The sequence below is a fragment of the Cyprinus carpio genome, chromosome A18, assembly GCF_018340385.1.
Source record: "Cyprinus carpio isolate SPL01 chromosome A18, ASM1834038v1, whole genome shotgun sequence".
Taxonomy (NCBI): Eukaryota; Metazoa; Chordata; class Actinopteri; order Cypriniformes; family Cyprinidae; genus Cyprinus; species Cyprinus carpio.
This window is the reverse complement of record NC_056589.1, coordinates 10295404-10322045: the sequence shown is the minus strand read 5'-3', so window position 1 is coordinate 10322045 and position 26642 is coordinate 10295404. Positions and strand designations below refer to the sequence as shown.

The 26642-nt window shown below is 36.5% G+C and overlaps 2 protein-coding genes across 3 annotated transcripts; one reads left to right on the top strand and one right to left on the bottom strand.

Annotated features, from left to right (window-relative positions):
* Positions 1-1199: 1199 nt before the first annotated feature.
* On the bottom strand, positions 1200-9129 carry LOC109063848 (transcription factor Maf-like). Its single transcript, XM_042774987.1, has 4 exons — positions 7760-9129; positions 1841-1903; positions 1587-1680; positions 1200-1491 (listed from the first exon to the last, which is right to left on the bottom strand). The coding sequence occupies exons 1-2, from the start codon at positions 8725-8727 to the stop codon at positions 1876-1878; spliced, it is 996 nt and encodes a 331-aa protein (XP_042630921.1). The 5' UTR covers positions 8728-9129; the 3' UTR covers positions 1200-1491; positions 1587-1680; positions 1841-1875.
* LOC122148563 (leucine-rich repeat extensin-like protein 5) lies at positions 8893-26642 on the top strand. Of its 2 annotated transcripts, XM_042774990.1 has the most exons (3): positions 8897-9031; positions 25154-25212; positions 26103-26642. In XM_042774990.1, exons 1-3 carry the CDS (start codon positions 9004-9006, stop codon positions 26316-26318), a joined length of 303 nt encoding a protein of 100 aa, XP_042630924.1. In that variant the 5' UTR covers positions 8897-9003; the 3' UTR covers positions 26319-26642. The 2 variants fall into 2 exon arrangements, with proteins under 2 accessions (XP_042630923.1, XP_042630924.1); XM_042774989.1 differs by lacking the exons at positions 25154-25212; positions 26103-26642 and adding an exon at positions 19666-21652 and having other exon boundaries at positions 8893-9031.

Below are 26642 nucleotides of genomic sequence, written 5' to 3'. Positions count from 1 at the left end.
AATGAATAAAGCCAAATATGACCTTTACTAGAGGAATATGCTGGTCGCAGTCCTAGGCTGTGTCAAAATCATCTAAAACGCTGCTTTCTCAGCCAGTATAATGAGATAGAATGACAGGTCCAAAACCAATGTTTGTTTAACATCCTATCTACTAAGATGCCTTTATTGTGTCAGATTCTGAAGACATGATAACCCACAATTCTGTGTGTGCGATAACAGAGCAGGTCTATGTAAGACACCTATCATCATGTTTTTCATTCCTGTGTTCTCTGTGTCCTGTCATTCCTAAGTGTTTATCAAGCACATTTCCTCAGCCGTCTCTAAAGGGCAACTAATTCACAGCCGCTCCAATGGCTGCTGGAAACAACAGCACTTAAAGCACTTCATTGAACGCTGATTTGTCCTTGTCATCTCCCACAGCTCCGTCTCATTTTTCCCTGGCGAAGTTAAGTGAGGCTGGAGCCTGGCCAGCCCTGATCCTGTGCTCTACTTAAAGACAATGGGGACGGGAACACAGAGCATTATGGGAAGGATGGCATGACATTAACATATCATCCTCAATATGCAGATTAGTATGAAAGACAAAGATTCAAGAACAAATAGGTAATCTCTTTACCTCGATAATATTTTTAATAAATATTTATATTCAATCAAAAGATAATAAAAAATATAAATAAACAATTACCTGAAAGTGTAAAACATAAAACGCTGTGGTGCTGTATCATTTATTTGAGCACGCTGTGGTGCTGTATCATTTATTTGAGCATCCTGAACAATAAAGAAAATTGGCTCAACCATTGACAATATAGCAGATACAGTGTTAAATACACTACTACAGAATGTATTAATAATACAGAAATAAAAAAAAAAAAAAAAAAAAAAAAAAAAAAAATTATGTAAATATGAAGAGTATAATATATTTTTTTTTTTTTTTTTCAGTGCTATAATGACAATTTTTTTATATATATATATATATATATATCACCTTATATATATATAACCTTTAAAATGTGTTTATGTATAGTCTACTCAACAACACATATAAATACTAAAAATAAATAAATATAAATACAAAAACAAACAAACAAACACATATAAAATATATACACACACACACACACACACACACACACACACACACATATATATATATGCATTTTAACCTAGCACGCAGGAGAACAAGATCTCTGACTCTTAGTTTTGTTCTAGAAGGTACAGCGCCTTTGAATCAATCACGGTCAGAAGGGCCGCAGTGAATATGGAAAACTTTGGTCACTAAAAGCCCTTTTATGATTCAGCAATGTTCTGCACAAACACCTTAATCCCTGACAGCTCAGAGAGCAGCCTGTACCCAAGAGCGAGGTGCATGAGGTGCTCCAGTGAGATGTCATTGGTGTAGTCCTACAAGAGTACACACTGAGCCTGGAGAAAGATGGATTGTGCTTCAACTGGGCTTTCAGAAATCCATCACCCCAGCACTGAGAGTTTGGCCTATGGGAAGGTGAATTTACACTTGCTTTTAGTCAGGTGTAAAGCAGAAAAACGAAAAAAAAAAAAAAAAAAAAAAAAAAAAAAAATTGTCTTACAGCGCTTTAGGAAGCACCAGCCTCACTGTGCAGGTGGATGTCAGGTACACTGCAAAGTACTCATTCATTTAGTATTCAGTCCAGTTTAGGATTCCTATAAAAGATCAGTGTATTTTATTGTTCGATATACGCTTTTGCCCCCATTCTATGCAGTTAATGTATGCTTTTTCATTAGTCTTTCCATAGTGAATTTCCATACCATACCTATGTTGTGTACTGTAGTAAGTCAGAGATATAGTTGAAATTTATTTTACCTCACTTATCAAGGTCAGGCTCAGAGAACTCACAGTCACAGATGAAGGAACTTTCTGGAAGACCTGACAAAGAGAGAGAAAGAAAAGAGATGTCATAATACACCACAAACTAAATGGAAATTGTGACTTCACCATGATTTAACACATAGTTTATAGTGATCTTTGTGGAGAGTTTGTACTATCAGCTGAAATTATATTATTAAAACATTATTATATTATATAATAATTCTGTCAAAGATGAACCGAGACATAAAAACTGCAAGTTGTTCATATTTGATTAATCTGCAATGAAAAAAGAAAGCTTCATCTGACATTATAATCAATCTTCTTTTACATTAATGAAATTACACCATTACTGTTTACATGAGGTATTGAATTTTCATTACTGATGTAAACTGACATCATTTTTTTTTTTTTTTTTTTTTTTTTTTGGAACTTGTTTATTTATTTATTTGAACACATTTTTAAGACAAAGAATTACTCTATCATCTCTCTCTCTCTCTCTCTCTCTCTCTCTCTCTCTCTCTCTCTCTCTCTCTCTCTCTCTCTCTCTCTCTCTCTCTCTATCTATCCTCTATCTCTCTCTCTCTTTCTTACTGGCATACAGTCATGTATATATATATATATATGTTGTGTGAGTGCATAGTCACTTTATGCCATTCCACTACAGTATAATGTACACATTACACTCCAAAATCATCTAATTTTGATTTTAATTCTTACTGGCATACAGTCATGATAACTGATCCCTTCAAAACAGAGTTCAGGATGGCGTTCATCACAGAAATAGAATATTATGTCTGGAAGGAAAAAAGTTATATCTAAAATTGTCATTTGTCAAACCTAACATAGAAATACAAGAACTGCATGTAAGGGCCATAGATTGTGAAGACGAACTGAATTTCAGAGTTTTTTAAATTATTATTATTATTATTAATAATATTAATAATAATAATAATAATAATAATAATAATTCTAAACATAAAATAAAAAAAATAATCACCAATTGCCTACATGTCTAATTTACCAATCTGAGAAAAATATGCAAAAAGATAGGAGGTAATATGTTTAATTATATGTTGTCCCTAGATAAAATAAAACAATTAAGCTATAAATCACAATGACCAGCTTCAAAAAACATATTTCCCCGATTGAATTAGTTTAATGAATACTGACAGACAAATATTAGAGCATTCATATTAAAAGCTCAACACTTTTTACTGAAAATTTAAATGTAAATTACTCAAGTATGTTGAAAAGTACATTATCAACAGATGAAATAAGATTACTGATGATTTTATAACCCCCGAAAATGCCTGGAAGATTCCTCTCTATATGCATATTTCAGAGAATTTGTTTTGCCACACACATGGCAACACTTAAAAAAAAAAAAAAAGATCTCTATAAAAAAGGAAGCTGTCAACAGAATGTATTATATTGAATAAAGATGATATTTATCTAAACTAAATCGCTATACATCAATTGTTTTTAATTGTAAAATAATTTATTATTCATTTAAAATAGCATGTCAATGCCCAAATAATAGATTAAGTAAATACTCTGAATCCAAAAGATGTCTAACTTGCTCTCTGTATCATACATGCATCATCTCCATCTTTATTGCATCTGTGCATCGCTGGAAAACCCCAATACTCTGACACACAGTTTCAAAGTGTGTGCACATCTTTCCGAAAGCTCTTTCAAGTTTGTCTGCGTCACTCATAAGCCAAAAGACTTCCAAAACTGCTCTATCTATCTATCTATCTATCTATCTATCTATCTATCTATCTATCTATCATGATGACATGTACATTTAGTGTATGACGTAACATGTACACTAAATACTAACAAAGCTTCAGTACAGCCTGCAATGTACATGGATACTGATGACCGTGAAATTGCATTAAGCCAACTAATCAAAATAATTCCAAATTGGGGGGCGAATTTGTTGAGCAAGCTGTAAGTTGTCATAGCTGATTAAAAGTGAAAATGGATGAAAGGTAGCTGTGGATCCATAGGAAGAGTGTTATGCCTATATGTTGGTATGCGTTTGACTTAAGGACTGGCACAGGAAATGAATAAGGTCTCCCCTTAGGGTAAACATCTCTGTAATGACTGTACGCGTGTTTCTACATTTCGCTCACTGACCTTCACACATTCTCTGTACACACAAACACTCACGCACCGAAATACACCTTCACCAAAGCCTGAATTTGCTCTTACAGAGTCTCAGTAAGAGTAGAACATTTATTGATTCAATTGAATAATTTTTACTTTTTTCTTCCACATTAAATGATGATCAAAAATAATAAGAATAAATAAAAGTATTCCCAAAAAATGAAAAAATAACAGCCCAGTTGTAACAGCATGATTTTGAGTAACAAAGTGTAACGTTTAAGGACAACATTAATACAACAAAGCAGAATGTTGGGTTACAATTTGTGCTTTCCCTAATTTCTTCAGTGCACACAACGTTTAAGGAGATGTCTAGGGTTTTGCCAACTCAAAGTAATAAAATTGAACCGTTTTCTCTGTGTGCGCATAAGAGAGAGATTTGTAATAAATTGCAGTTTTCGCCTACATGCTAAAAGCCCAGGCTGGACACAACTGCAGTTATACAGATTCATGATTTATAATTTTTACAGGGCTCAAGTCAGCCCTTTTCTGAGTGATTAATCATTGGGAAAATCATTTCAACTCTCCAGTTATACTCTCTCGCCCGATCTCTTGTTTCCTCCTCCACACCTCTTGTTTCAGGAGAGGTGGACGACAAAGCCGCCTCCTTCACATGGAGGAAAGGCAGATAATTAGTAATTAAAGAAAAAGTCTCAGATCAAACGGACCACTGTTCATCTTGATAGAGAATAAATATATCTTTAATTTGACCTTTCTTTGTGTGCAGCTACGTCTGGGTTTTCTAAGAATTTGATTTAAAATAATTTTTAATAAGGCTTTGTGTACTATCACTATCCTTATATCAGAGGTCAGATGGCACATGTCTAACAGTGGAAAAAGTCTCGCAAACATACAGGATGTGTTTGTTTACTCTGACCGCCAAAAACATATTCACATAGTTCACTAGGTTCTCAACTGATTTCACCTCATATTTTTACATTATAACACTTAAGCTAAATTGTTTATCATACAAAGGTAAAAAAAAAGTCAAACAATCTGAATTTATTAATATTAATATTTACTGATTAAGCACAGAAATATGCACAATTATTAATGTAACAAGATGAATAGGAAAATGTATATATTTTGTAAAAACGAAACAAGTTTATGAATGTGGATTAATTTTGCTCAGTGTTTCAAAGTGCTTTTTTTTTAATACATATTTATTTTACTATTTGCATTTAGCACATACTTTTTCCTGCTGTCCGCTGTACTATCAAAACAGACCTACGACTCACCAGTTAAGAACCCCTATACACATACTCATGTACCCGGGCTCATACAACTGTGAGCTATTATAAACATGCTCGTCTCAGGCGGATGCATAAACACGCTGTTTTTTGATAACTACAACCATTTACATTTGCAGTTAAATTACTCTATTTTTGTAATTCAAGACCCACACAAACAGCTTTTCCAGGAGTTTCAGGGACTGTTCTGTGCACTGAGACATTTGTGCAACACAGCAGGCAAAACCTGCACCCAGTTAAAAGGGATAGCTTTTGTCAGGTAATTCACAAATTTCTCTTGTGAGTCACTAAATAAAGGGTAGAAAGGTGACACCTACAGTGGCGCTTTAACTTCAATCCAAACATAAAGCAAAGTCTATTGCATTGAGATTGTGTCGAACTTTGGAATGTTCCAGCATCGTCTGCCATAAAATAATTTATTTAAACTTCAGCAAACATTGTGTGCTATTGGCTGCCGCTCTCTAATCCTGTGGTCTTTTCCAGATAATATTTGTAAATTTATGATATAGTGTTTGTAGTGAAATTGCCATACATCTTGAGAATATTAACGGTCTGTGGTGTTAACAAATGGTTGTCCTTTGAGCCAAACAACTATATGATAAGAGAGATTGCTAGTTACACTTTCATTCTGAATCATGTGCTAGACAGTCTATTTTTTGAGACGCCAAGCATGTTTTGTGAAATGCATGCACTGGACTAATAAAATCAGGCTACTAACAAGACTTGTGTTTTATTCAACTATTGATTGTTATAATAATAATAATATTAATAATAATAATAATAATAATAATGCTAATAAATAAATAAATAAATAAATAAATAAAACTTTAACAAACAACATTCAGAGAAAGCAGACTTTAAGTGGCCCAAATTACATTTTATTGCATATCATATAATTGTATGAAATGAAAATAAGCATATATGAACATCACATATGGTTAGTGAGTAAAATAATTTTGCACAGCAAAATATATATGAAAAAAAAAAAAATAATTAACATAGTTTTAAGAATTTATTGATGAACTGTATATCCTGATTTTATACAAGCAGGGTATCAATCCCTGACCATAAAACAATGTCCAGACATTTTAATATTGATTACTACATTATTGCCATGTAAGTAATAAATGTATTAACAACAAAGAAACAAAGAAAGAAAGAAAGAAAGAAAGAAAGAAAAGAAAACAGAGTCCTGTTTGACAATATATATCTAAATAAGATTATATCCTTTAGTTTTCAGCAAAGCCATGATGGGTGCCTTTTAAATTAGCGTTCAAGATAGATTCCAATATGTGATATATAATTTGCTACAAGCTTAGTGCAACTCATTCCAAATAGGTCAGATTTTATATCAGACTTTTTTTTTTCTGAATGCATGATGTTGACTCGAAATTCTACTTTAATACTTTGGTTTTAAAATACAGTAAATGGCAGGCTACAACAGGAACTACAACTGTCAAACTGTTGTTTTCATTGCATGTACATGCTGCAAAAAGCTCAAGTTACGCATGATAAAAATCCAGCTGTATGCAAACTTGGAGCTTTCCCAAACATCTAACAAAATGATCAGGCAATATCTAAAATCTAAGTCATCTTCTCCGTGTCAACCTGTGGCATGGGCTACCTCTAACTGATCTTATATGATGCAAAAAAAAAAAAAAAAAGTTCATTCCAGAGTTATCAAAATGCAAAGATTTGACATTAAATACACAAACCACTTTTAGCAACAACACTGTTTATGTCCCAGAGGGAGAATTCCTTTTAGAAACCAGGTCCTTGTTCTCTCCCTCGCAACACTGCTTCCAGCTGGCTCTCAACAGAGAATTAACTGCATGGAAACCGAATGGATCAACTTTTTCATGAGGAGGATGATGGCATGATGCTCCTTTCACTTTTTTAGTCCGTACTCCAAAAAAGTGATGGGGATTGAAAGAAATGAATGCCATGCGGAGCAGAAGTTCTTTTCCAAGTAGAAGTTCATTTTCAAGAGCATAAAAAAACAGAGGGGGAATAAAGAAAGAACAAAAAGACCATACATGTCCAGCATGCAGGCACTTTAATGACATGTCTCTTTATATAGTTTATAGATTCTCATGTAAAGTCACAAAACAGCAAGCAGAAGGCATGAGATGATAATGGGGGAAAAATCCTTTGACTTTGGCAAAAGAGCAAAAATATATATGACAAAAAAAATAGCAAACTTTCATATTTGGCAAAAAAGAAAAAAAAGTGAATGAAAGTCAATATCATGAGTGTATATGCATACACATCAAAATATTAACTAATTTAGAGAATGATATAATGCATATGCAGAAATATATATATATTTGGTTGCACAACAAGCCTCCAAAATTCAAGAAGAGCTGACTTCAGTTCTTAAAAAAAAGGTTGTGAGCCTTTATCTGATAACCCCCAAAACGGAAAAAAAAAGAAAAAAAAAAACACTTTTAAAAACTTTATTGATTTCTTTCTTTATGCTTTATAGGGAACTCACATGAAAAACTCCGGGGATGAGGTGTTGTTGTCGCTGCTCGACGAGTTTTCTCGGAAGCCGCTGTTCACGAGCTTCTCGTACTTCTCTTTGTACGCGTCTCTCTCACGCACCAGTCTCGAGATCTCTTGTTTGAGGTGGTCCACCTGCTGCATGAGCTGGGTTTTCTCGCCCTCCAATACGTGCCTCTGTTGGACCCTCTTGTAGCGACATGACTGGGCATAGCCTCTGTTTTTGAGGGTTCTCCTCTTCTGTTTGAGTCGGATCACCTCCTCTTTGCTGACGCCGCGCAGGTGGCGGTTGAGCTCCCGCACGGACATGGTAACGAGTTGCTCGTCCGAGAAGCGGTCCTCCAGGTGGGAGTGCTGGTGGTGGGTAGCAGAAGAGTTGTTGCTGGACTGGACCCCGGGAGTTTGGTGCTGCTGGTGGTGGCTGTGGTGATGGTGGTGGTGGTGAGGTGCCCCGTTCTGCGCTGCAGCGGCGGCAATGACTGCGGACACCACCGCGGCGGCGGATCCCATCTCCTCTCCAGCCATGGTGCCTCCCGCCCCGGCTGCGCTACTGAATTGCTGCCCTCTAGCATAGCCGTCGAAGCTCTGGAGCTGATGTGTGCTGTTGATCAGCGCTTCAACCGCGTCCTCGGGACTGAAGCCCAAAGCCTCCGGGTTGAGCTGCTGCTGATAACCGGTCATCCAGTAGAAATCCTCTAGGTGCGCCTTCTGCTCGCTCCCGGAGCCAGGGCTAGGCGCCGAGAAGCTTGGGGAAGGGGGAACCGAGCTGCAAGGCGTGCTCATCGGGGTGGAAGACAGGGAGCCCCCGGCGATCAGGCGGCTGCACTGGTTGATGCTGCGATCGGGCTCCAGTGGCTCTTTCTTCACCTCAAACTTCATCAGATCGAAGTCATTAACATATTCTATGGCAAGGGGACTGGTGGGCAGGTCGGAGCTGCTCAGTGCCAGCTCTGATGCCATCCTCTTGCTGCTGACTGTCCTCCAGAGCGGGTGAAGAGCAGCTGTCAAAGCGGGCTGGGTCGGGAGAGAGTGAGCCAGCTTGCTGATGTTTAAATGCTTTACTTTTAGCAGGAAAACAAAGACTGCACAGGACTTTTCGCTGCGCTCCTAACTCCAGATTATGAGCTCTCCTTGGCACAGTCTATTGCACAGATGCATCGGATCTCTTTCTCCTCTCTTTAAAAGTGAATTTCGGCGGCCTTGGGTTTCAAACATTTAACACTTTGGTGACTCCTCATGAGCAGACATCATCGTGGTCAAACGGGTGAGTGTAACGTCAAAGAAGTGCGCTAAATTCTGCAGACACAGCTCGAACTGAGAGCGTTTTTAAACTCGACACACTACAGTACAGTTTAAAAGCATTGCTGAGTTTTATAGCTTACGTGACGGATCGGAGAGAGCCAATGGGGTCGCTGAATCTCAGAGCTCGTTAACATATGGTTTCGGAAACGAAAACTTTTCTCGTCAGCTGACTGTCATTTTGGTAATGCAGGATGAAAGAACTGAATGGACGTCGACTATTTAACTTTTTGGTCATTCCCTTTTCAAAACGTTAAATTCTATTACTTTAGTAAAACGAGTGTGTAGACGTGTGTGTGTGTGTATGTAGGGTTTTTATTTATTAATTAATTTATTTTGACATTTCTAATACTATACAGTTAGCAGTATAGTAGAATAAGACAGGAGGATAACAAGTGATTTCTTTGACACAATCATCATAAAATAATTACTATATATTATACTATCTATCTATCTATCTATCTATCTATCTATATATATATATATATATATATATATATATATATATATAGGCCTAACTATCTATAGTCTGTGCCTGTGCCTGAACATCAACCCTAATAGCCTAATACAACATTATTATTGTTAGAATGAAAATTAAATAATTTCAATTAATACGATTATTTGCAAATAATTAAAATATCTTCTTGGATAAATAGGCGTTTTGGAAACTCAACAGTGCCCCCTTTTGGATAAAACATATAATTCTGTGCGCCTTTAAGTTTCTACTAATTTGTACAGGAGAGAGTTAAATCTGACAAAACCTCCCTAAAGTAATTTTTGGGACATCCACGTGTGTAAAAACTGTATAAAATGGAGTAAATATAGTTTTATTTTAGTAGTTATGTTATAGTATTTATAACTTGCTCAGTGTGTGTGTGTGTGTTTGTGTGTGTTGGGGGAGGTGGGGGATATACCCAGCCCTTGTATAATGCAATTAGACCTATTGGAAAGTGAAACTTTATATTCACGTGTATGTAGATATGAATGAATAGGATATATGGCATTACAGTTTCAACAATACAGAGAGAAAACAATGAATCATTTGTAGTTGTACTTATAATGAACACAATAGCATTCACATGATAGTATGCACTATGAGAGACTGTCTATTATTTTCAGAATGGACAATCAGATGGAACAAATTGCATAATCTACTGTAGTTTATTGTACAAGTGTTTTATCAAATACCTAAAATGTGCATGGTCTGTTATTATCTCTAGTAACAACTTTTATTTAAGTAAAATATATTGTTTAATCTGACTAAATCAATCTCACTATATTAGCTTAACTAATTTTTTAAATAAGGTAAAAATAGATCCTAATGGTAAAAACTTCACTTTTCACTCAAAGCTGCACTCTTTTCACCCTAATTCAGACCTGAAGTACATTAGGATGTAGTTCAGTGATCAACCAACTGATTCAAGCATAGATCAAGAAAACAGCCATAAAACATGTTTATCAGTTCTGTGAGATCTGCCTCATCTAGTCATATATTAAACTACTCTTCTGTTCATTGCTCTTTTACTGGAGGTCAGGGGTCGATTACGGCAGTATTTCTTAGTGATTTTTCTCTCCCTTTTATTCTTTAAGTATTCAGTTAGCAGGAGTACCATATAAAGTCATTTTTGCTTTGCATAATATAATTGTCTGATTAATTATTGATCCCGATCTTCAATTTCATGATTCTTACAATCTCATTTTTTTTTTTCCAGAATTTCAATTAACAGTGCAGTGTCATGCTCTGTACAATAGTAAAAACAGAATTTCAAACCCATGAGGATATGTCCATTAAATGATAAGTTGCTCATTTAGGAAAACTCTTAGCCTGATGATACATGGGGCAACCAGGTAAGACACAGGGCCCTCAACCGATCGAAAGTATCCAGATATAAATTTGTTACCCATTCTCAATGGGAAAGTGCCCAAGCGACATTGCTCAAAAAAAGGTTGCCTGGCAAAATTGCTAAAAAAGTTGCCCTGTGTATCATCAACCTTGTGTGACTTATGTTAGGCTTGACACTGCACCAACCATTTCATACCCTGCACAAAAGCCTATAATCATTTACTCAGTATCTTTTCTGGCAAAGTCTGCAATCTCATGTTAGGGATCCTTGGTATTTTTAGAGGTTGGACTGAGACGAGTGTAATGATCTGTCCGACCGCTGGCAATGAATGATTACATCAATAGCTGTTACTGTATGTGTATGTGCACTGCATTTGCATTAGCCTAACTCTGTATTTGTATATGCTCTTACAAAGCGATGCAAATGGTAAGTTTGTTGAACTTTAATTACATTGGTGTATATACAGTACTGTGCAAAAGTCTTAGGCCATTTGTATTTTCACCAACAAAAAATGGTTTTAAGCCAGTTATTTTTTTTCTTTTGCAACAGTGTGTCAGTAGGAAATATCAGTTTACATTTCCAAACATTCCTTTTGCCATTTATTGTAATAATGCAGTGAGATTTGTCTGACAGCAGCCAGTGCTCCACACAGAGATCTGATCTCACCATCATCCAGTCTGTCTTCGATTACATGAAGAAACAGAAAAAAACTGAGGCAGACTAAATCCAGAAAAACTGTGGCATTGTCTCCAAGATGCTCTATGAAACCTTCCTGCAAAGCTACAATACTGTTAAAAGTTTTAATCACTTGTGTAAACATGGTGTAAAGTGAGGTTACTTTAACAAATAATGACATAAATAGATTTTATCAATTAACTTTAACTAAATCAAATCAGAATTTGGTGTGACCACCCTTTTTGTTAAAGCAGCTTTTGTCCTAGGTAAAGATAAAGATAAATTAAAACTAAGAATGCACTTTACCAGATAGTGTTTATTATTTCAGAAATTTAAATAAAACATTGTATTAGAGACAAAAAAAAATAAAAAAATAAATAATAATAATAAAATAAAATATCAAACATTTATTTGGAAGAAAGTCCTACAGAAGATTATGCAGTGACTAATGGCAAAGTTTGGCAAAAACTGTGCCTCTTAACAGCACAGAATCATAGGAATGTAACACTCTGCTTTGTTTAATTTTGTTTCAGTGCTAAAGTACATGATGAGCATAGTGTAAAATTAAATTATTTGATTTTAAATGCTGTGTTGCTTGCATTGACTTCACATTTGAATAGAACATTTCCTACTTCTTTTCAAACCACACAAACACCCACACTGTGTGCTTACCCCACAGTTCAACCACAAGTGCAACAAAATGCCTCGGCAAATTACTGTAATCTCGATTCTGTCAAAGCACATTGGTGAGAAAATGAAATGAAAAAATAAATAAAAGGAGAGGATATGACTCCATGACCCCAAAGTCACTTCATTTGCAATCTCTCAAAAGCCCAAATCATGACAGCCCTTATTTCTTATCAATTAAAAAAAAAAATGGGAAAGAAGAAGAAGAAGAAGAGGAAAAACAGGATGGAACCGTTACATGTGAAATTGAGGAATATGAGTTTTTCAACATATAGAATGAAGTCACCCATAAGAGAAAAGAAAGAGGGTAAAACTGAATAAACTTGGCACTGTGAATCAATAGCAAGTAGGAAGAGATCCAGAACAATCGACCAAGGGTCGTGTGCAACACAGGCTTTTTGGAAAAATATTCATATTACTCTTGTCCATATTATTTGTTTATTTATTTATTTGCCAAAAGCGACATACAATAATCAATTTGTCACAGAACCTAGCAATATTTGTTTACAGTGTCAGGTTTATTAGCAAGAAATACAGTGAAATCATACAATGACCAGTAGGGGTGTAAGGATATTCAAAACAAACAGATGAACCGCGAAACATCACTCACACTACGTAACGCGGTACTCTCGTGGTGTGCTGCAAAACTCTCTCGCTTGTGCAGCCACTCACAGCCTTTTGTGGAAATGTAAATTGCAATATTTTTATTTACATATCGAGTATATAATATTTATCCCATATAAGATGCATTTGGTTGAGTTACGCTGCAGTGAAGCAAATCATTGTAGGCCTAGGCTACTATGGTGATTCAGGGTGCAGCGCGAGCAGTACAAACAACAAGGTAGAATATTAATAACTATGACTGGGATTGTCTATACATAACATTATCCTGAGAAAGCAAATTTTTCTGCACGTTGAGCAGCACAGACACATTCACTTGTGCATTTGGGTCATTTTGTGCAGATATAAGTTGTAATATTAAAGTTATGTAGTATATATAATGAAGTGTATCCTATATGATATAAATCTGATAAATTAAATCCCGGTGATTAAATACCCGCTATCAAAGTGCTTCATTGTAGGCTACTGGTGCGCAGCTCAAAACAGAAATGCAGAACATTAATAACTATGACATAACTTTATAATGAGAGCACTACTGCAAAAATGTTGTTAATTCGTAGGGTTTAGCTGATGTTTTCAGTGTGTTGTTACAAAAAAACGCGTCCACGGATGGAGTTACACATTCTGACTAAGTAACTTAGTTCACTTGTGTTTGATTTTGTGCAATATCAGGGCCTGAATTTCGCTGTAATTTTACACATTCCTGCAGATTTCGTGATTATAAAGCTGGCAATTCCTGCAAGCATTTCTGCACTATAGCAAGTAGGTTGAATCCAAACAAATTATCAGAGCAGATCAATCATTTTAAAACTTTTTGTGAGACGGAATTCCACAAACAGTGTGAGTGATTGGGATTCTGCCACTCTCCCAAAATGTACAAATGGCCTCACATCCACAATATCCACGTTGCAAGCGAGCTGCATGCTGCAATTTAAGACTAGTACAGCTTGCGACTCTTGATTGTCAGATTGAGTTATTACATATTTAAAATAATTTCCTTATTGTCTGGCTATTCCATTTTATTTATCCATGGCACATGCATTTTTTATATGTAGCCTAAGTAATGTTGTCCAATAACTTGTTTGCATTATTTAGGTATTATTTTATTTTATTTAAAAAAAAATAAAAAAAATAAAAACACTTTACAAAGCAACCATTTTTAAAGTCTAATTTGTTAATGCTTTAATTAACTTGAACTAACAGAGAGCAATTATTGTTATTATTATTAAGTTAAAAGTGAATCTAGTTTTCTTAAGCATTGTTGGTGCCATGCCATGAACCCCCACAGCAAAACGAATCCATACTATTCAGTGGTGTACACTGCAGAACAGTGTTTTAGTCAGGACCAATTAATTTGAGTCTGAGTAGACCTATTGAATCCAAGTCAAGACCGAGTCCAAATGCCCCCAAATCCATGACAATATCAAGAAAAATTATATTTGGCTCGGACTTGAGACGGATAGTCTAGTCTCTTCCTGCTTCTAATGCAACGGGAGGCTCCTCCAAATTCTAGAACAGGTTAATGACTAGTCACAGTAGAAGGACACAATGTCTTGTGAACTGCACAAATGCAAAACTCAACATTGATAGATCTGATGGTTCCAAGAATGTTTTGCTGTCAATCATGACGTACAGTTGAAAAAAAAAAAAAAAAAAAAAAAAAAAAAAAAAAAAATATATATATATATATATATATATATATATATATATATATATATATATATATATAAGATGAATTGAATGACATTACTTTCCCAGAGATCTACAAACTTTCAAAAATACTGACTTAATGACTTCTGAGGGTTAATTGGTTCATCTAATGGAACTTTTGATATTTTTGCATTTAAAGCTTTGCAGTTGAAAACCAAATCACATGAAGCAACACCACTGTATAGTTTGTGGACATAATTTTCCTCCTGCTGTCACCTACAGACATTTTTAAGGCATCACAGGCTTATTTCAGATAAGTGGGCTGTCTTAAATTGTATGCAGTGAAGTTGCTGATATGAGTTGTCGTAAGCTCAGCAAAGATTGTACATCAACACGGAATCTTTTTGGTGGACAATAAGTGAGGACAGCAATAGTAATGCTCAGCTGCTTATAGGATCAGAGAATAATCAATTCCCATGACACTCAATTTCACATAAATAATTTTTTGTTGACGCAAAAGATGCGGGCATACTTAAAAAGGTGTGCTCCAAAAGAAATGCATAAGCGAACATCAGCCAAAGGTTGTACGTCGTCAACAAACCAGATTCAGCAGTCATGATAGACTGTGAGAAGTCTGAATATGAAAAGCTTGTATAACCTTTTTTGTGTGCGTGTCCAGTGGGACACCTAAGTCTCTTTCTGCCATGAGTATAATAATAAAAATGTGGGTTACAAGGTGGAATATATTTTAAACTTTATTAAAAAAAAAACTCATGAACAAATGGCACACATATTCTCTCTCAAATCTTTTTTTTTTCTTCACATAAAAGCATTTTTCTCCTCATTAAAGTTTCAGGGGAAACAAATAAAAGAGAAACTAATATCACTAGCAAAATAATAATAAAAAAACGTAATTATAAATAAAATATTTGAATACACAATTTTGATACATTATTATAAATTGTTAATTTTCCTCAGGTGTCATATGAGGCATGCTGTTTGTGTGCCAGTGAAGAGCATCTCAAATCAGTTCCAGTTTTTCTACCATTTCAGTTAGGACTGAACTAGCTGCCAATAGTAAGTTACTAGCCCACTAGGTTTTGAGTCATAGTTTCCAATCATGTGTTGATTGTTCTGTAGGACAGGTCAAATGAATTGGTAATCAATGGCTAATTGAACTTTTAGTTAGGTCTTTTAGTTGAATGTCTTCAATATACAGGAAGGAGCATGCAGACATTGTCATGCAATGAGTTGCCTAAGAACATCAGGTTTTTCACAGAATTATTTGAAGCATGCTTAGTAGTCGAACTTTTGGGGAACAGTAAGGAGTTCCTGTAACATTTTAATAATTTGTTTTAATTAAATGGTTCACAGAGGTCAAAGCAAATAATGGACAACCTTGTTGTCTTGTAGACAATAAATTGTTGGACAAATGTGAAAATAAGGCTTTACAGCTCCTTAGTGAGTATTGTATATGATGACAAGTTAACTTCCATGTCATGTACATTTCTGTCTGTGGCTGCATTTACACTGCAAGTCTTAATGCACAGATCTGATGTTTTGACCATATCTGATTTTTGGCCCTTCTGTTTACATTAACTTTAGACACGACTGGTATACAATATCTGTTTTTAAACTAATATCCGCCCCAAAAGGATTGTCTGCAGTTATCACTTTTCTATGCGACCCTTGGGTTTGGCATGGCTGTGCTATTAAAATTATTTATATAATTCACATCGAGTGGCCATTATTATTTGCCAGCATGGACAACGGCTGTCATGGATGTTTTACAGCACAAAATCTGACTGAATGGATAAATAACTGAAAATAACAGTAAATTTTATTTGTTAGACTAATTTATCTACAGGTAGAATTCTTTAGTGAAATAGCACCAATATGATATTTATTGTAATAAATTAGAATGAATTAACGAGAGAGAGAGAGAGAGAGAGAGAGAATGTGAGAGCGAATGTGAAGCTTGCAAACAAGTGATGCTTGTTGGTTTAATTTCAAAAAGTTATCACCTCACTGCTGAGAAATATAATGTAGCTTTTAGCTGTTGTATTTATAAAACTGACAGGGCAGGGGTTGAAAATCAGCTCCTGAATGTACAATTTCTTACCTATATAAAGTTTCCATCTCAATAAAATGCGAGCGCAAACAGCACACCGGCAAAAAATGCTGTCTTTATGGGCAAACGTTTCGCCCTCGCATTGGGAGTTCTGCAGGGAATCGGATATGTGTGTTTAGACACATGTGCAGATATCAGATCTTGTGCGGATTTTTGTGTTTACACATGTGCAACAAATTCTTGTCTGTGTCAGATGTGAGCAAAAAATCTGATTTTTTGTGCCAGTGTAAATGCAGCCTGTAAGACATTCTGTGACATTATGAGACATTATGTCAAGTCAAGTCTAGTCACCTCTATTTATATAGCGCTTTTAACAAAAAAGATTGTGTCAAGGCAACTGAACAACATTAATTAGGAAAACAGTGTCTCAATAATGCAAAAGGACAGTGAAAGGCAGTTCATCATTGAATTTAGTGATGCCATTCATCTCAGTTCAGTTTAAATAGTATCTGTGCAATCATTTGCAAACAAGTCAACGATATCGCTGTAAATGAAGTGTCCCCAACTAAGCAAGCCAGAGGCAACAGCAGCAAGGAACCAAAACTCCATCGGTGACATAATGGAGAAAAAACCTTGGGAGAAACCAGGCTCAGTCGGGGGGCCAGTTCTCCTCTGGCCAGACAAAACCAGCAGTTCAATTCCAGGCTGCAGCAAAGTCAGATTATGCAGACGAATCATCTGTTTCCTGTGGTCTTGTCCCGGTGGTCGTCTAAGACAAGGTCTTTACAGGGGATCTGTATCTGGGGCTCATCTAGTTGTCCTGGTCTCCGCTGTCTTTCAGGGCTGTAGAGGTCCTTTCTAGGTGCTGATCCACCATCTGGTCTGGATATGTACTGGATCTGGCTGACTGCAGTGACCCTCTGATCTGGATATAGACTGGATCTGGGTGACTCAAGTAACCTCAGAATAAGAGAGAAACAGACTAATATTATCGTAGATGACATTCTTCTAATGATGTAGCAAGTACATCGGGTGTTATGGGAAGTGTTCCCGGTTCCGGTTTACCTAATTAATGCAGCCTAAAAATCATTTAACGGATTTGGATATTAGAAGCGTATTAGTGTGTAATGTGATACATTACAGGCACATGGATTGTGTCACTGACCTCTAATTTTCAGCCTCTAATTGTGCCAATAGCTGAATTGAATTACAGTAAAATTTCCACCACATTACTCTTATTGACCGAAGGGTTTACTTTGAACTTTAACCTCATATCTCATCATAAACAAACAGAGCTCAGATGTCAGATCTTCAGACGGACATTGATTTCCTTCAAAATAACTGTGCAGTATACAAATAAATCAGTGTTATTTGGCTAACTGCATTGCTCAATCTGACTCTGATTCATCTGTACTCAGTAAGTAAACTCATTCTATTTGGTTGTTTTCTGGTTCAATCAGTTGTTTTCTCATTGATTTGGAAAACTAAGATAACAAAACCATAATGGGTGGGGTGGGGTGGGGTGGAGGGGATGGGGGGTTACATCATACCATTTCTAGTATTGCTAACTGGTCATTTTAAGTTTTATATACACACATATATATATATATATATATATATATATATATATATATATATATATATATATATATATATATATATATATATATATATATATATCAGCAAACTTACATTTTATTCCAAAATTGCAGTGGAAAATTGCAAAATTGCAGTGGAAATCAACTGGGAAACTCTTTTGATCATAATGAGAATAATCATTAATAAAACTATTAATGACTCGGTTTCATAAATTCTAAATCTAAAAATCTAAATCTGCAAATCTTCTGTCCTGACCTATATTCACAGTGTGAGTTGTGGGTTGACCTGTGTGAACATATATGTGATCATTTCAACTGAGAGAGAGAGAAGGAAGTTGGAAAACAAGTACGTGAGTGAGGACATGACACTCGTGACAGAGCCTGAAACTATTCTTGCATGCACAGTGAAGAGGATGTGATGTTCAAACTGACTATCTCCATGATCATATATGACAGAAACAGAGAAAAAAGCCTTTCAGTTGCGGTTACATGAACTGCTTTGGTTTTGTAAAAACATGTTTTGCAGCATATTGCATGTGAAGATGTGAAGTAGTGTTAATTTTGTCAGCTATTTTCATTTTAGTCTTAGTCCCGTGCTAAAATTTCCTTGTTAGTTTTTAGTCAACCTTATCCTATTTGGTTTTAGTCAAGTTTTAGTCAACTTATAGGCTCAACATTTTAGTCAAGTTTTAGTCCAAGAAAATCTTAAATATTGTAGTCTAGTTTTAGTCTAAGAAAACCTGAATATTTTAGTCTAGTTTTAGTCACTGAAAACTTGACATTTTAGCAATAAGATTATTATTAATTAACCGTACAGCAGTATTAATTTTGGCAGCAATTTTTCATTTAGTCTTAGACTTACTCAAATGTACATTTTAGTTGTATTTAGGCAAACTTTTCCTGTTTTTGTTTATTCATTGAAATGTATGAGCATTTTAGTCAGGTTTTAGTCAATTAAATCTTATAGTCACATTTTTTGTCATTCTGTATAATGGTTAAACTGATAATTATTATTATTATTTTATTTTTATGTTTTTTTCTCAAAATTATAATCGTAATGATTGTTGTCATTTGAGAAATTTACTTCTGCATTTCAGGTATTGCACTCCAGTAAGCACAAATCAATAGAATGTGGACACATGGTGTGTTTTACCTCACCTATAGTGTACTGAGTTATTATAGGCTTTTTATTATATAAATCAATACCAAAGACTTATCCAATCTCTTTGTCTACATTATGAAAACATTTGCTAAAACAAAGAAAAATATTATAACAGTGAAATTCCTAATAATTCCAAATTTAAAATTCCAAATTCCAAAATTGCAATAGTCTATTTCTATATCAAAACAACATCGACTGAGTGAGTGTATTTATTCAGCAATCACAATTGCAAACAATATAGTTAGAATGACTTCATTTAGGTCACTTAACTCCAGCTTGTTTCTTTTTCAGATCATCAGCGGCAGCTCCGCAATGAGGAGTGAGCGCGTGCGCATGGTCGCCAGATTGCTTAAAATAAGCAAAACACACATGGAAGAAAATGTATCAATTTAGGAATTCAGGAATTAGAACTCTTATCTAATATCTGGCAACCACACTCATGAACGCTGCGTAGTAGAGGCCTGTAGAGCAGTCTGCAATAACATTTTGTCTCCTTTCTTGAAGAAAATAAAAAGAGGTTTTTGGTAAAGTTTTGATCTTTTTGAATACATTTTAGTCTCGTCTTATTTCGTCAACTAAATTTCATGTTGATATAGTCTTAGTTATTGTTTATCGACCTTGTTGTCGTCTAGTCTTCGTCTTGTCTTAGTCATGGGAAAAAAGCTCTCAACAAAAATTTTTCATCATAGTCTTCGTTAACGAAATTAACACTGAAGCACCATGTCAAGTCATCCAAACCAGTGTTTTTTTTTTTTTTTTTTTAACCAACAGCAGAAAAGTCAAAAGGGGTTTGGAACAACATGATAGAGAGTAAATTATGGTGATGCAGTGTTTCCTGCAGTGTTTAGCTCTTACCCTATTCAGAAACACCTGAATATTATGCATTGAAGAATAGGTAAAAATACAACAATATTATTATTGTCATGTTTATGTTCCCTGTATTTCCATGCCCTTATTTGGTCCTTCCCGTTCCTGTCCTAATTGTTTCCAATTTGTTCCTGGTGTTCCTTGTCATTTAGTTATCCTCATCGCCTGTCTGCCCCTTGTTATCTGCCCTATTTAAGTTCTAGCCCGTTCTGTTCTCCCTTGTCTGGAATTGTTAATGTCAACCCTTGCTACGTGTGTTTTCCTGTTTCCCTGGATATTATTAAAGACTGTGTGTTTGAATCAGACTCTACGTCTCCTCATTCCTCGCTCAGTGCTCCTCACAGTAACAGACCCGTGACAGGTTTTTGTTTCCATTTTTGAAAAGTGTTTTGTTTTCCTGTTCGTTTCTCCCCGCTAACATGGAGGAATGGGCTTTGTTCAGCACCGTGGCTCAGGCGAGTCACGACCCAGTCACCTACGCGAGGGCACGCCCTAGCCAGCTCCCTGGATGGCGAGACCCTGGTGACGCTGTTCTGGCTCGGAATCACATACCATCAGCCAACGGAACTCCCGGACACCACCATCCTTGACTGGAAGGAGGCGGTCATCCCGTGTCTGCAGAGCCTCCGATCCCAATCCAGAACCCCTCCGCCGGCAGCTCCGAAGTCAAGCCTGCTGGCTGCGGCATTCTCAAGTCCACCGGCCGTTCTCGAGTCAAGTCCACTGGCCATTCCCGAGTCAGTCCCGCCGGCCACTACTAACTTGGTGCTCTTGGACATGGTGCTACCTCTAGAGTTCTCGGCTCCTATCCTCACCCCAGAATCCACTCCAGAAAGTTCTCCTTCATCTTCGCTGGTCCAGTCCAGCCCTCTTTCATCTCCTGATTCCTCCGAGTTAGCCAGCCCTAGTCCTCCAGAATGCCCTCCAGAGCCTGCTCCTCGAAATTGTCCTCCAGAGTTCCCTCAAGTGCCCGTTCCTCCAGAGCACCCCCCAGAATTACTGATTTTCCCCAGTAATTTTTCTTTTTTTTTTGGGGTGAGGTGGCATATGCCCGTGGCCACACCGACTAAGCTCACAGAGGATCCGCCATGGCCTCCTGAGTCCCCTGATCCGCCATGGCAACATGTACTGCCTGCTCCGCCATGGCCTCCTGAGTCCCCTGATCCACCATGGCAACCTGAGCTGCCTGCTCCACCATGGCCTCCTGAGTCCTCTGCTCTGCCATGGCAACCTGAACTGCCTGCTCCGCCATGGCTCCCGGAGCTCATCTCATCACCTGTTGCCCTTATCTGCCTTATTTAAGTTCTCACCCGTTCTGTTCTCCCTTGTCTGGAATTGTTAATGTCAACCCTTGCTACGTGTGTTTTCCTATTTCCCTGGATATTGTTAAAAACTGTAAGATTGAATTGGACTCTGCATCTCTGCGTCGTGCTCCTCACAGTAGCAGACCTGTGACAGTTATATTATGGAAGTCTATGCATTAATTTATACTTGCCTGAATATGAGAATTAGACCAGTCACTCCTTCTATATGGTACTCAATTTACACTTACTTAGTCTGCAGTTAATCCAAATTGCAAAGCCTTCCTATTGATAGAAATATGTGTTCATGAGACTTTGCTTTTTAACCAAAAAATTGCAGATTGTTACACTTAAATGGTCAATTAAGTTGAATACCATCATAAAAAAAAAAACCTTTTATTCACACTTTTCAAAACATAATCACTGGTGGCAACAGGTGCTTTAGGGTTAGGTGGTATGTTAGCTTAGCATAGCGACAAAACATGACAATTCATAAGATTAATGCAATATTACTGCTCTAAACTCACTCTATTATGTCTATCGAGTGTTTGAAATAACAGAAACTAACCTTATACTATACAATGCAATTGTTTTAATTTAGTTCCAATCATGCTCAAGTTTTTAAGCAAAAAACAGTTTTGTGCATCTCTAAACTATTGAAAACATTTTCACTGAAATATCAGTGACTGCGCGCAAGTTAACTTTAAGGAATTTATGTGATTAACATGAACGTTAATGTATAATGAGTCAAGAATCAAACTGTAACAGAGTTCGTAGGTCGGTCAAAGGGGTCATATGATGCTGCTAAAAAGAACATTATTTTGTGTATTTGGTGTAATGAAATGTGTTTATGTGGTTTAAGGTTAAAAAAACACTTTATTTTACACATACTGTACATTATTGTTTCTCCTCGATGCCCCGCTTTCTGAAATGCGTAAATTTTTACAAGGCTCATCCCTCTGAAAAGCGAGGTGTTCTGTGATTGGCCAGCTATCCAGCGCATTGTGATTGGCCGAATGCCTCATGCGTGTGACGGAAATGTTACGCCTCTTAACATATTGTGATGACCTGTCTGGCTAGAGCAATGAGACATAAACATAAAAACCACTATAAACGTGATATAAACATGGTTTCTAGTCGTGTCTTCTTTTGGTTTTCTCAACGAAACAGCATCACTCACCGCGGCCTTGAGTGAGCGGAGGCCGGAGGCCTAGATTGAGCCGCGGACTAGAGTGAGCCGCGGCCAGCTTGAGTAAGCAGAGGTGGGCGGCTTGAGACAGATTCTACTTGAGGTAGCTTGAGGTGGATATCGTACTCTTTTGGAAGGCCAAACAAAATTGTTTCACAGTGAAACACACAACGTCTATAAGACATGGCGGCTGTGGCGACAACAATACTACAACGAGAATAAAAGGTACGCCTTCTTTCTTTGTGTGAACATCTGGGCAGCGTTATGCAAATCTTCCCACATAGTGACGTAGAGATGTGGGGGTGTGTCAGAACGAGTCGTTTCAGGGGGGCGTGGACGAGTATTAACTTTTATAAAGAATATCTCTTTGGATTTGAGACTTTAGTCTTTGCAACTTTACAAATCTTCTTTATTCACCAAGAGCTTGTAACACTCCAAAGAGAAAGGAAAATTTGAAATCGCATCATATGACCCCTTTAATAATAAACACAAAAGAGCTTGACAGCCCCTCACTGATTTACAAACAGAACCAAAACACAAAATAAAGTCAAGGCCTGGTCCTCTCTCATCTTTCACTGTCGTCGTCACTCCTCCTTTCATCCTTCCGGAGCTCCTCCGTGGGACTCAAGACTGGTGAGTGGCACAGGTGTCTTGCATTAGCATTTACTCCATCGGCCTCGCTCCATTCCCATGGCTCTCGGCCCTGCCCTTCTCGTCACACAAAGTATCAAAATGCACAGAAAAAAAAAAAAAGTTTTACAAATCAGAAATTTGAAACAGAAAGCAAACTTACCTTAAATGGAAGAACATCCAGCCATGCATCACCTCCATCATGACAGACCAACTGTCCCTTTCTGATTCAAAGCGCAGGTCCAAACACGCATGCACGGATTCAAGCACGCTATACATTTAGATTAAAATTTACTCAATATTTCTAGATGTGCAATGACTATAAAACATGTTACTCTTCCCACGCAGTTCATTAATTACAATAGTGAAATATGTACATTTTATTTAGAAAAGTGTTGATTTTTAATATTACAAGTAGAACTTATGATGGTTAATTTAATATACTTTCACAGTTGTTGTTTTTTTCTTTTCTTTAAGTGCATATATCCTCTAACACCATGAATCTTGTTTTACAACCAAGTTTAACCATAAATTGTTATAATGTTCCAAGTGAAAAGGTTTTAAAACAGTTTCATTTATTGAGTTATCCTCAAACGTGCCCTAAAATTCTCTAACCAGACCCTCTGTTTTTCTCTAAACATCTACTGTAATTCACTCGACTCCAGTTAAATTTTAAATGTAAGACCACCCTGTGAAAAAAAATAATAATAAAAAAAAGGTAAGGAAAAAATCCCATTATAAATCAAAGATCTTTCCGTAGAGTTTACAGAGGAGCCAAGACGGATGTTCCTACACTCAGATAAGCAAAAGGGCCCTTGTGGAATCTCAATTTTCACCCGGCTTCTAGAATGTGGGCAGTGATGTGAGTAATTACATTAATCCATTTATCATCCACTGACTGAGCAACCAGGGAGACTATAGCAGGGCAACAACCAGAGGGCCGGCATTATGAGGGGCACGTCCTGCTATTATTGACATCCATTTGGGTTGGTTTGGTTGTTCACCCATATTTAAAGGGCACTGACTGGGTATAACAGCAGTTTGGCCTATTATTCAAATCTGTGACCATGACCTTGGCTTGTGCCCTTTTAACACATGAAAACAAGCAGCAGTAAACCATCAATATGACACAACCATGAGAAAACCATCAACAGACACAAAACATTTGAGGACGCAGAGGAGTCAAAAGGTTTTGGGTCAGAAGAGGTTGGCCACAGTTAGAATTGACATGAACTGTTGTAGTTGCACTTTTGAGTCTTTCGAGGTTTATAAATGTAAGAATAAGAATATATTCTGATACACCCAATTTTTCCTGTTTGAATTCCTCACACAGAACAAATTTCTGTTTCAAATTATTCATGAAGTAATTCTTACGTAAATGGACAAATGTAACAGTTTAGATGAAGGTTTTATGACCCATTTACAAGTTGTGTTTATATATACTGTATGAAAAGTTTCTTGCATTAATGTGTCAGTGGTAACCGTGTGCTAAAATATGACTATGTGGCTAGCTGAAATCTAGATGGAGTCATGCTAGAAGAGAATATATTTAGGAAGAATCAAAGTAGAGCAGTTTTCATTTACCACAAGAAAGTGTACCTTTGATTCAGTCATGGCATGCCTACACAAGTGGATCTGTAATGTCAGTAATTCAGATATGTATCACTGATAAACTTATAGTGGTTTTGTGTGCAGGAATTGTGTCTATCTTCCTACTATAAAGATGACTAACTGTTAGGTACCTAGCAATGACTGTAGTTTGTAATTATCTGCTTTGTCATTTGCTTTCCAGGAGATTCTATCCAGAGTCACCACAGTGCATCTTCAGTAAGTTGTGCAGCTTTAGTCAAGGTAAACATTAACTCTCGATCAAACCAGATATGTTGAACCATTCTGACATTGTCATTATTGTATTGTTGGATTGTTTGACCCATTTTTCTCGATGATGTCAGCGTTTTAATCCGTTTTTCTCTTGTCATGACCAAGTAATTCTGAAAACAAACAAACAAAACCAGTTGTTGTCATCAAAACAAGGTCAATTTGGGCACATACATGTATATACCAAGTTAAAATTACAATTTGACAAAGATGTTGATGTTAATGTTTATTTGTACAATAACACACAAATTTGGGTGTACTTGTGACATGCATACTCATACACACACAACCCACATAATGAGACATCCTCTGACCTTTCTTCGCACACCACAGGAGAACCGTGATGAATCATCTTTTGAAAATGACCTTCTGTGTTGGGTCATTTAATGATTTACCAGCCACATGTGATTATTACATTCATTATTTGACCAGAGAGTGTCTACTAATAACAATGATTGAGAGAGCCTTCTTTTTATATGCTAGCTAAAGATTTCCAGTTCAAGTGCTGTGTTGTATCATAACATCTTGTATTTGTATTGAATTATTAAATACATAAACATAATACATAAATTATGTATTTTAATTATTATTGTGGATTTCCAAAATAAAACTATTACCTAAAATTGATACCTAAATGAAACATAGCTGAGGATTTACCTGAACTATATACAAATTATATTATGCTGCCAACAGTGGTCATGCTCTTTTTCCATGAAACACATATTGATAAAACATATATTTTTAATACACTGGAAGACACTTTTAATTGCCGGAATAAATGCAATGTAAATTCTGACTGTTGAAATAAGCATGATCTCAAAATGTTAAACATAGTATATTTACTTTTTTTTTTTTTTTATCAGAAATACAACCAAGAATCTGGTGAATTCAAGTGGACTCCTGCTGAATACTTGTGGTTAGCTGTGGAAATTCCCGTTTTAAAAATTCAGGACACCTGCACCATATATTATGAGGAATCTCCCTCCCCCATTTCTCTACGAAGAACCAGAGAACAGCTGCTTTCCCCAAGGGCCTTCACCAGACATACCAGCAGATTAGTGCAGTGGGCATTAGTGTAGTTCGCTCTAACCCTTTTCCCTGTGAGTTCATTCTCTATCTATCTGTCCATCTTGGTTAGGATGAGCAGCACAGAGTGAATGTATGTTTGCATCTGCCAAACTTGTTTGTGTAATCTGGGGCCCCATAAAGGCCACAGAAGGGCAGCAATGTGAGGGCCTCTATGAGGTTAAGTATAGACAGGGCATTTTACAACCATTCTCTGCTTGGTAATGAGGCTTCCTGTCAAAGGATAAGACATCCATGAGGCTGTCTTTGTAAAAGACAGAGAGAGACAGAGTCAAATCACAATAGGCCAAAAACAAAACTGTAATGTGTGTATATAT

Excerpts from the sequence above, each read along its gene's own strand:
- LOC109063848 (XM_042774987.1), bottom strand. The coding sequence starts at position 8,727 with ATGGCATCAGAGCTGGCACTGAGCAGCTCCGACCTGCCCACCAGTCCC. Across the intron at positions 1,904-7,759 it reads TCATCCCCGGAGTTTTTCAT|GTCTTCCAGAAAGTTCCTTC; the intron begins GTGAGTTCCCTA and ends TCTCTTTGTCAG.
- LOC122148563 (XM_042774989.1), top strand. The coding sequence starts at position 21,019 with ATGGTGCTACCTCTAGAGTTCTCGGCTCCTATCCTCACCCCAGAATCC.